Source organism: Geotrypetes seraphini, chromosome 9 (genome assembly GCF_902459505.1).
Source record: "Geotrypetes seraphini chromosome 9, aGeoSer1.1, whole genome shotgun sequence".
Taxonomy (NCBI): domain Eukaryota; kingdom Metazoa; phylum Chordata; class Amphibia; order Gymnophiona; family Dermophiidae; genus Geotrypetes; species Geotrypetes seraphini.
In genome coordinates, this window is record NC_047092.1 from 34,789,412 (window position 1) to 34,800,766 (window position 11,355).

At 43.1% G+C, this 11,355-nt stretch overlaps 1 protein-coding gene across 1 annotated transcript in view; it reads right to left on the reverse strand.

The window, feature by feature from the left end:
- Positions 1–2,206, reverse strand: part of LOC117366893 (mucin-2-like) — a 79,636-nt gene extending 77,430 nt beyond the window's left edge. Inside the window, exon 1 of the mRNA XM_033958870.1 lies at positions 2,134–2,206. Within this exon, the coding sequence (XP_033814761.1) occupies positions 2,134–2,206 (73 nt within the window). The remainder of the gene's footprint in view (positions 1–2,133) is intronic.
- Between the last annotated feature and the right edge of the window lie 9,149 nt (positions 2,207–11,355).

Here is an 11,355-nt window from a genome sequence, read left to right on the forward strand (position 1 = left end):
CAGCCTCCCCTTCACAGAAGCAGTTGATTATATGCTCAGCTAGCCCATTGGGGCAGCCACATTTATTTTTGGGGCTTGGTTCTGCAGCTTTGTCCACCGTGAGGCAGATTCACCGCAGCCTACGGAGCGCAAGTATGAGTCATCTAAGGCTGACTATGCCCCAGAGTCCAGATACCTTCTCAAAATGTCTGAGATTTTGCGGGTCTGTATTTTACTCCAGGGGTATGGCTGCTGGGTGCTTTTCTGTTCCCCCTGCTACGTATCTCAGCGGCTGAGTGGCCTCGGATGGGGGGGAGGGTCTCTGCACCTTGGCCTGTGCTGTCTGTCCTCCTTCCCAGACTGTTTCAGGGGTTCCAGCAGCTGATCTGGACCTCCATGATCCTTTTTGGACAGTGCTGCACTTCCTGGATTTGGGAATCTGGACTTGAGTGCTGGATATGTGGATCCCTTTGTGGCTCCGGATCCTAGAGATCTGACAGTCAGGTGCTTGTTTCAGTTTGAGGTGCTACCGGATCTCATTGCTGCATGTTTACCAGAGTTGAGCATGGATTCCCAGCCCGCTCCTTTCTTTTCTTCAACTTTTTCTCCCTACAACTTTTTCTCCCTGCAGCATTTGTTCGCAATCTGTAACTTTTTCTGGCATCCGGATATGAGTTCATAGTTCCGGAGCAGTTTGATTCTCTGGAGGGTCCTTTATGGAATACTCAGGCTATATCTAGCTTGCATCCTCGGGCGCAGGAGTGTCCGCAGCTTTGTGGCAGCACAAGGGAGCTTCCCTGATGGCTCAGCTGACCCGGCGCATCTCTCTCCCTAGTGACGGGACAGTTGTGTTGAAAGCTATGCAAGACAGCCAGGTGGATGTGGTTCTCCAGAAAGTTTTGAACCAGCTATTTAGCCATTGGAGTTGTGGTGCCTATGTCCTTTGTGGCACACGCCTATCTAGCTCTGCTATGAATGTCTTTTCCTCAGCTTTGTGGGCTGGGATGGCCTACATGGTGGATGGCTTCTATGACCTTTTTAAGGTGCTGGCGAAGGTGTCAGAGAATTCTCTTCCAGCTGGCCAAATGCTCTGGGTTCGGCAGTGGGCTGGTGTTTCCTTCTCCAAGGCAACTATGGTGCGGCTTCCTTTTCAGGGGCAGTTGTTGTGTGGCAAGGATCTGGTTGACCTCTTGAATTCAGTAATGGACCATCACCCGAAGACTTGGCCGGATAGTTGAGCATGGCCCAAGGGTGCTGGGCATCCTCCCTTGAGTGGCTCCTGACAATATTTTCATAACTACAGGTAAGATTTTTCATCCTCTTTGCAGAAATTTTCTTAGGGTTCTAGGCTGCAGGAGCGCTCTGCCTACCGCCACTTTTCCTGCCTGACCTGCCTGTATGGTCCAATGATGCCAGGGAGCCGAGGGCCCCTCTGCGGATAGGAGGTTCGGTACTTGCATTTTCATCCTGCCTGGTTGCACATTATTAAAGTCCAGTGGGTTGTAGAATTTATTCAGTTGACCTGCAAGCTGGTTTTACCCAGCCTCTCTCAGACTAGTTTGTGTCTTCTGTCAGGAGTCTCTAGGCTGCTGTTCAGCACTTATTGGGTATTCAAGCAGTATGACTGGTACCAAGCTACCCTTTGGGTTTACACAGATACTCTGTTTATTTTATCATTTCTATGACAGGATCAAAAGTTTGCAGACCAATTCTGCTTTCTGGCTCTTAAGCTTCCTCGGTGGGTCCTTCCAGCAATGGCTCCGGGGGAATTTCTAGCCTCCCTGGATTTTACGGAGATGAATTTGTACATTCCCATTTTTCCAGATTACTGCAAACTTCTGCAGTTTCATGTGCTGAATCAGCTTTGCCAGTTTTCGGCTGAGGGCGACAGCTTTGGCAGTTCACGGTGCTATCGACAGCACCCCGGACCTTCACCACAATGATGGTGGTAGTAGTGGCTCCTCTGAGGTGGTTGGAGTTGCAGGCTCACCCTTATCTGGCCACCTGGTTGCTCAGAGCGCCCTCGGGAAAGGGGCGCACTATGGTAGCGAAAATATTCCACATAATGAAATACCTGGGCTAAATTGTGAAATTACACAAAAAAAGTGCCCAAGCAGTCACTGGAACAATCGATAGGCAGCGGGCCATGGTTACCTGCCCGAGGCTCAAAAATAGAAGCTCTGGGCACAGATTTCAGAGATGTTGAAGGTGGCGGCACCTTTGGCATGGGATGTCCTACAGTTTGTGGGTTCCAGGCTTACCAAGCTGGACGTGTTTTCCTGGATGAACGTACGCATGCATTTTCTTCAAAATGCCTTCCTCTTTTTCTGGGCCCCCACTGAGATGTCTTAGAGCTGAGTCTGTGGTGGACTGTGGAGGCCAGAGTGTGTATAACCTGGTGGCTTTGTCCTAAATCACTCTGCCAGAGCGTTCCATTAAGTCTTGCTTCCTGGATTGTAGTAACCATGGATGCTAGCCTTCGTGGCTGAAAAAGGTTCCCTACGATAATCATCCTTTTCAGGACTGTTGGACCACAGAAGTGGTCGATGTCAGTAGTCTCTGTTAATTGTCAGAGAGGACCCAAGAACTCTCTCTTGGTTCAGGAGGCTTTACTTCTTTTCCTTTGGGCAGAAAGTCTTCTCCAGGCGCTGAGGGCGGTCCATGTGGCCACAGTGGCCAACGTTCCAGCATACTTCCTCAGCCATCAGTCTAAAGTTCCGGGCGAGTGGTCCCTAGCACAGTAGGCATTTTGAGTGCTTGTGAGGCAAAGGGGGAAGCCCCGCCTTCACCTCATGGCCATGGCACCAAACAAGATGGTTTTATGCTTCTTCAGTCACAGATCCAGCTTGAAAATGAAAGAACTGATGCTCTTGAGCAACTGTTGCCTCCCAGAGGTTCTTCTCTCCATTTTTCTGCCTTGGCCGCTGTTCAGCCAGGTCCTTCGGAGCATTGCAATTCACCCCGGCCGCATCATTCTGGTGGTGGTACTACTCGAAAGGGTCCAGAGAAGAGCGACTAAGATGGTTAAAGGATTGGAGGAGCTGCCGTACAGTGAAAGATTAGAGAAACTGGGCCTTTTTTCCCTCGAACAGAGGAGATTGAGAGGGGACATGATTGAAACATTCATGGTACTGAAGGGGATAGACTTAGTAGATAAGGACAGGTTGTTCACCCTCTCCAAGGTAGGGAGAACGAGAAGGCATTCTCTAATGATGAAAGGGGATAGATTCCGTACAAACGTGAGGAAGTTCTTCTTCACCCAGAGAGTGGTAGAAAACTGGAACGCTCTTCCGGAGTCTGTCAATGGGGAAGACACCCTCCAGGGATTCAAGACAAAGTTAGACAAGTTCCTGCTGAACAAGGACGTATGCTGATAGGGCTAGTCTCAGTTAGGGCGCTAGTCTTTGACAAGAGGGCTGCCGTGTGAGCAAACTGCTGGGCATGATAGACCACTGGTCTGACCCAGCAGCGACAATTCTTATGTTCTTATGGTGCCCAATTTGCATTGAAGGCTGTGGTGCACGGATCTGATGTAGCTATGGGTGGCATACAGTCTGCGCCTGAGTATTTTTCCTCACTGCCTCAACTAGGCCCGATTGCCATGTAAGATCGGAGCCAATCTTCTCTTATGGCTTAGCTATTGAGTGCCTAGCTTTCACAACCCCTCCCCACCCCTCCCCATCAAGGCAATTCGGAGCTTGTCATAGCTAAAGCTTCTTAGGTCTACCAAGTCGTCTATGGTGTTGGCTTACGCTAAGGTGTAGAAGAAATTTAGATCACAGAAGTGACCAAGAACAGGTGGACCCTTATTCGACTCAAGTGTCGCAGGTCTTTGCTTTCTCCAAGTGTGTCTGGATAAAGACCTCATGGTGGCATCTCTGTGGATCCTGGTGGCAGTCTCTCTGGTTCTAGATCCCAGGATCTCTTTGGAGTTGCATCCGGATGTTGTGCGGTTTTGCAAAATATCTTCGGGTCTGGCCACCCATTAAGAATCTATTCCCGGTCTGGGACCTTAATGTAGTGCGGTCTGGCTTTGCCTGGCCTCCTTTTAATCCACTGAGAGATGCTTCTCTCCAGGATTTAACTCTCCAGACATTTCTTCTGGTCTCTCTCTTGGGACTGTAGAGTTTCTGGATGGCAGGCGTTGTCATGTTGATACCCTTTGCTCCGAGTTCCTTAGAGAGGACAGTTTTTTCTTTATTTTTGCTGAGGGTGGTTTCGGCTTTCCATGTCCACCTGGAAGTGTGTTTCCTGGTTATTCAGCTAAAGGGTCCAATCTTGGGATCATCTGGTAAAGAACTTGGACATGCACCAGGGTACTCCTACATAATTGGCGAGCCTTTCATAAGTTTCATTTTCTGAACACCTGTTATGGTGGCTCATTTTATTCTGTGGGGTTCTTCCGCTTCTAAGGCTACGATCTCTAGATGGATCATTAGAGCCATTTAGTCCACTTACATTCTTCATGGACGGAAGCTAGTTCTGTTTCTCCTGAGGAGATTTCAGGACGGCAATATGGTCTTCTAGTACACGTTTGCCAAGTTCTACAGAGTGGATGTTGCTGTCAGACAGGACTCTGCCATTTGGGTCCTTGGTCTTAGGGGCTGGCGCAGCAAGCCCACCCTAGCTTTCTTAGGGGACTGCTTTTGTACGTCTCTTGTGACAGGGACACCGCGCTGTGCTCCACTGCCATTGATCTGCAGCCTTGTAGTCCTATCCCTGTGTCTATTCCCAAGCTTAGAGCAGTGCAGCCTAGAAAAGTTAAGCAGACTTATGCTGCACCTTTTAATCCTGTCCCTTTAAGAAGAGATAGAAAGTTACCTTGGCCTCAAGCCAGGAAGCCTCTGCTGTGCTCATTGAGAGTAATTAGGGTGAGGGGCCTGACATGTGTGAGCCCTTATCCTCCAGCAAAGCTGAGCCAGAGGGAGGAGAGTTGTAGAGAGCTGGGGGGATGCAGCTTGGAGAGACCAGGGGAGGAGACCTGGGAGCTGGGAGGGAGATTTTCCTGCTGGGGAGTTGCCTATGCTGGAGGCTAGCCCAACGGACTGGGAAAAGGTTCCTGTAACCCAGCTATTGCCTGAGGACATGGACTGTAGCACAGCGTGTAAAGCAGGTCAGAGTTTCATAGGCACCTTGTGGAAAGCTTGCTGCTTTGTTTCCTGACTGTGTTTAATTCTCTCTATACTGAAACCTGAGCCCAGGACACCTGAGTAATGCCTTTTGAAATGGGCTCAGTTGAACTGGATAAGCAAAGCCAGAAGCTTCATGCATTTTGTGGGACATTAAGAGAAGCTCATTTTGTGGGACATTAAGAGAAGCTTGTTTTTTTTTTTGTTTTGAATGTTTTTTTTCCCTCTTTAATGTATAAGACTGTGTTTATGAGAGAGAGGACCCGAAGTATTCAGAAGGCGAAGTGGCTGTAATGTGCAAAATACACCCTGCATAATTATTGAGTTGGACAGAAGGGCTTCTTTGAAAGAATTGGGATTCAGCCTACCCAGTCCAGGCAAGTGGCATCCAGGCCCGATGCTGCTTGGAATAGCAAGGGCCTAGCATTCTGGGTTAAGCCAGCATTAAAGTTTGATTTTCTTTTCCCTGCTGGGGAGAGCAGGAAAAGGAATTTTGCCTTTTGGGGGTTTTTTTTTTCTCCTTTGCTCCAGGCACGGGAGAGGGGAGAGGGGAGAGGCAGAAAAGCCAAAGCTTTCCTGCTCCCAGGAAGAAAAGGACTGTTTTGAATTGTTGGTTCTGAATTATTGTTTTGAATGAACTGCAATATTCTATTGAGAGTTTTGTTTTTGAGCTCCCCTCATGGAGGGGAAATGAACTGTAATCCTGACAAGTGAATTGTATTCCTGACCAGTTAAAAATAAGTGGCTTTAAGTTAAGCCTGAAAATAAAAGCTGAAACCTTTATTTTTCACCTTTAAAGACTGTATAGTGTTTGTGAAACAGATCCAAGTAAAGCCAGGTCCAGCAGTGTGCTTGGGAGGCACTGAAGCTTAGGCCACATAATTAAAGTCACACATCAAACTACTCTGCCGGACAGGGCTCCAGCCAGCTCTGTCACACCCTATGGTCTAGAATGTCTCACCTATTCACTGGAAAAGGAGATTATGTACTTACCCTGGAAAAAGTTCCCAGTAGATAGGTGAGACATTCTAGACACCTGCTCTGTCCTTGCTGTGCCTGTTTCAGATTCTGATTTCAGATTTCAGTCTCCTTCTGCTTATCCAATCTTTTTCTTGGAGACTGGTCAACCCTTTGGGGTTAACAAGAGTTTGTTCATATGTATAACCTGTTATGGGAGTAGTTCTGAACTCCTTTGATGCCTCTGTTGGAGCTTAACGGTACTGTTTAGTTGTTTGAGTAGAATAATAGCTTAACATGTTGTTACAGGTGCCTCTACTTCACAGATGAGTGTGTCTCTCTAAGCATGGTTACTGACTGCTAGAGGGCACTAAACTAGTCTGTGAAGTACACTAGGGACAGAGTGAAAAACCTGTAATGGATTTCTTCTGGAGATCATGTGAGTAGTGGGACATAACCCTATGGTCTAGAATGTCTCATTTATCTACTGGAAAAGATCTTACCTTTAGTAAGTATTACTTTTCTATCAAGAAAAGATTTATAGAGTGAATTTTAATGGAGAATAAAATAACTTCTTTGTATTAAAGAATCTAAATTGGTGTTAGAAAACAGTACCGGTAAATGAAGAACTACGTTGTGTCTCATAATTTCTCTGTTTGGGATATATTCAGAGGAAGGAAGACTTTTTTTAATAGGGTGTTAACTTATTGTAGATGTACTGATACTTGTTCCTAAGAGAACCAGAGGGGTTTTAATTACAGTTCGCTTCAGAAAGATCTTTTAGCTTTCTAAAGTTTTGACTTTTCCTATGCAAATTATGAAGAACTGTAAACTTTAGGAAGGAACTGTTCTAATCATTCTGAATTTCACTCAGCTATTAATACCTTTGGATATTACTTCTCTATTAAGAAAAGTTTCATAGAAATAATTTTTAGTGGATATTGAAATTAACATATAGCAAGTATTTCATTGTTCTAAGAAAATTATCAAGGTTAGAAATCAATAAATATAGAATTATCTAGTGAAATATTTAACAAGGTTATGTTCTAATCATTCTGAATTTCACTCGAGCATTTATGATATGGCCCTTATACTAAACCAATGGTTCTTAAACCTGTCCTGGGGGACCCCCAGTCAGTTGGATTTTCAAGATATCCCTAAGGAAGTCCTTGATTGGCTGAGGTGCTCCAGGCCTCTCCCAAGGGAGGAGCCTAAGGCACCTCAGCCAATCAGGGCCTTAGGCCCCACCCCAAGTATCACATGATGCACATGGGGAAGGGCCTAAGGCCGCACTCCTCGTCGTTGGAGGCCTGGAGGAGCAGGAGGGACTAAAAACCCCTCCTGCTCCCAACTGTAAAGGTACGGGGAGGGGGGTGGGTCCATCCGGAACCGGGAAGGGGCATCCCTTGAGTGTCAGGAGGGTGGCAGCAACCCTCCTGTCATTTGTTTTTTGGGGGTGGGGGAAGTAGTAAAGATGGCAGGATGGAGTGGGAATCCTGCCATAATTTTAAAAGCGGCGTTGGATTTTTTGGTTCAGGGAGGGAGGGGGGAAGGGGCACTTGTCAGGAGAGGGAAGGGGGTTTAATTTTTTTTTTTTAATCGGGCTGATATTTTGCTTATGTAAAACACGTAAAATATCTGCCCAATTAAAAATAAATTTAAAAAGCTGACAGAAGTCCTGACAGCAGTGACAGGAGGCTGCTTCTCCTGTCACTACTGTCAGGGCTCTAGCGATCCATGCAGTCGGTTGGGGCGTGCCTCCGATCGCCCCCATTTGCATGAAGATAGTTGGTGAATCGGTCGGTCTGCCTCCAATCGCCCATGAATCGGACATGGATTGGAAGGTTATTGAATCTAGCCCTAAGCCCTGTAAGTATATATAGCTAAGATTAACCACTGGGATTATGAGGAGGAAAGGAAAAGGAAAAAGTGTTCTGACAAATTAATTGAAATAAACTGCTGTAGTTGTTTTTGAGGTAGTTGTTAGTGCTTTGATATGTAATAAAATTAGATAATAGTTATTGGAACACCTTTTAAATAGATTAGGTTGTTCCTAACTAAGGCCATGTTAGGGTTTTTTATCACCAGCCACTGCGACAAAAGCTCCGATGCTCATAGAATTCCAATGAGCATCGGAGCTTTTACTGCAGTGGCTGGTGATTTAAAAACCCTAATGTGACATGATAAAAGGGGGCCTAAAATTTCAAGACCTATGGAATATTTATTAAGGATCAGTTCCCATTATTTTGAATTTCACTCAAATTTTAATCATCTTATTTAACATTTCTTCTTTCTCAATAAGGACTTATAGAGTACATATTTAATGGAAAATTAAAATCACATGAGTCTATGAAGGAAACACTTTTTATACTAAAATAATCAAGGTTAGAAAGCATTACATCAATTACTATATGGTGCTTTGTAATTTAACCCCTTCGCCTATTTTGTAGGCAGTAAGATCCAAATTCTATAAATGATGCCTTTAAATTAGGTGCCTAACTTAATTGTGTAAAAAGCATAATTGGCAATTAACTTGTAATTGATGCTAATTGCACTTAATTGGACAATAAACACCTAACTTGGTAGGCATCTACTACTTTGAGGTAGATGCCTCGTCCAAGGTGCCTACCAGAAAGCAGGTATGGTTAGGGGCAGATCATGGGCATGTTTTTCATGTAGGTGCTTGTTTTGAACTTAAATGTCAATAGGCACCTAATGTAGGCACACTCATTTAGGCCAACAAAACCCTGGCATAAATATGGTGCACTTAGGACACCTATTGATGCCTAAGTTCATTTTAAATTTTCAGATGATAGCTGGGTAAAACACACCCGGTTGCTATTACTCTTCGTTGGTCTAGTTTTTATTGGTTCATTCATATAAGACTCATTTTGTGATTTTTTTTTAATATGTTTTTATTGTTACTTAGAATTTATATATATATATATATATATATATAAACTTTTTAAAAAGACCGTCACTTAACTTATAGTGATCTTGTCCTATATCTCCTATATTCGAGATATCGGACAAGATCACTATAAGTTAAGTGATATATACGAGATATAGGACAAGATCACTATAAGTTAAGTGACGGTCTTTTTAAAAAGTTAATATATATATAAAAATTCTAAGTAAAAATAAAAACATATAACAAAATCACAAAATGAGTCTTTTTTTTAATTCTTTATTCATTTTCAAACTTACAATAAGTGTGACATATGTTCAAACAAATTAACAATAAATACATCACTTAATAATCATCATTGGTACAAAACATAAACTCTTATCACCCCCCTTTCCCACCCTTTCCTACCATATAATCAAATATCTTATAGAATATGTAATAGTAAAATAACCCCCCTCCCCCCTCACTATTGAACTTGTAAATTTAAGGGAAACAATTTCATCTAAACAGTAAATATTTTGTTAATGGCTCCCACACATCTTGAAATTTCCTGAAACATCCCCGCTGTATTCCAATAAATCTCTCCATTTTATAAACATAACATAAGACCAGAAATTATAATTTAATTTACTCCCATCTTTCCAATTATACGTAATTTGTTGAATGGCAACACCAGTCATTATGAGTAATAATTTATTATTGTTTGTAGAAATCTGACTTTTTGCTCTCATTGCCATACCAAATAGCACAGTATCATATGATAATGCCACTGGGTTATCTAATAAACAATTAATTTGGTCCCAAATGAGTCTTATATGAATGAATCAATAAAGGCTGGAACGATAAAGAGTAATAGCAACCGGGTGTGTTTTACCCGGCTGCCATCTGAAGATCCATATAAATTTTAAGTGATAACATCTGTGGCTACCCCATTTATGTGATATTCACAAGGACACAATAAGTACATGATTTGATTGATTTCAACAGTGGCTTTTTAGTGATTAAGTTCATTTTAGGCACCATTATATAAAATGGGCCTAACATTTATAGAATCACACCTAAGTGCCACACTACACAGTCCCTATGTTTTAGGAACCATTTATAGAATCAGACTCTAAGAGCTCCCATGGCAACACTTTGCTAACTAGTTAGCAAGTGGAAATGTAGCATTTTTTTTTTTGCTGCGTTAGGCACACATTATCACCTAAGAGGCTGTGGTGGGTAACAGAGGCATTGGAGTGAGTACTAGAGAATGACACGGTAACAAAATTCATCACAGTTCCCATCCCTGCGGATAACCACGGGAAATAATCCCATGTCATTTTCTAGTGTCTATTTCAACTTCTACACCAGCATTCTTCAAAGCAAAGCTTGTGGGTCAGTGGTTGTGGCCATTCATACTCTGATTCTTCCCTCTCTTCTTAAAGAATGACATGAAGATGGTTTCCCGCGGTTATCCATGAGGACGGGAACGGTGATGAATTTTGTCACTGTGCCATTCTCTAGTGTGTACTCTATAAGAGGATGGGATGATTTCTCTTTTGATGTGTATTTTATATGTGTCTGTGTTATTTAGATGGGATTGTATTTTTATGGTTATGTATTTTTAGGGCTCCTTTTACGAAGCCGCGTTAGCGACTTTTAATCACGCGCTACCTTCACGCTAGCCGAAAAACTATCACCTGCTCAAGAGGAGGCGGTAGCGGCTAGTGCCTCCGGCGGTTTAGCCTGTGCTATTACGCACATTAAACCGCTAAGGCGGCTTCGTAAAAGGAGCCCTTAAGGTGTACATTTATGTATTTTATTATGTATCTGTTTTTGGAACCCTCTTTGTATAAAGTAGGATATAAATAAATAAAAATAATGCAACTTAGTAAAAGGACCCTTAGAAAGCTGCCCACAATAAAAGGAGAGGGTATCTAGATATAATATATGCTACATTAATATACTATATATATATATGCTATATTAATATATTATATTTTTCCTTACAATGCAATTCAGTTGAGTTTTGAAACAATCTGATCTAGAAAAAGTAAATTTACTTTTTGTAGTAGACAGAGTAGTAATAGATTCTAAAATTTAGGAAAAAAACCCAGAAGAATTTAAATTTTAGAGTAGTTTGTTGTAACAATATTCATTTGAAACGCCAAAACAGTACCAACAGTTCAAAGATGAAATGGTACAAACTAACCCCCCTCCTTTACAAAGCCACACAAGTGTTTTTAGCGCCGGCTGCAATAGCTCAGATGCTCCTAGAAATTCTATGAGCGTCCGAACTGTTACCATGGCAGCCGGCGCTAAAAAAACTAGTGCAGCTTTGTAAAGGAGGGGGTAAACAAAGGTCATATATATAAATGAAAATTACCCATTGTTGTTGTA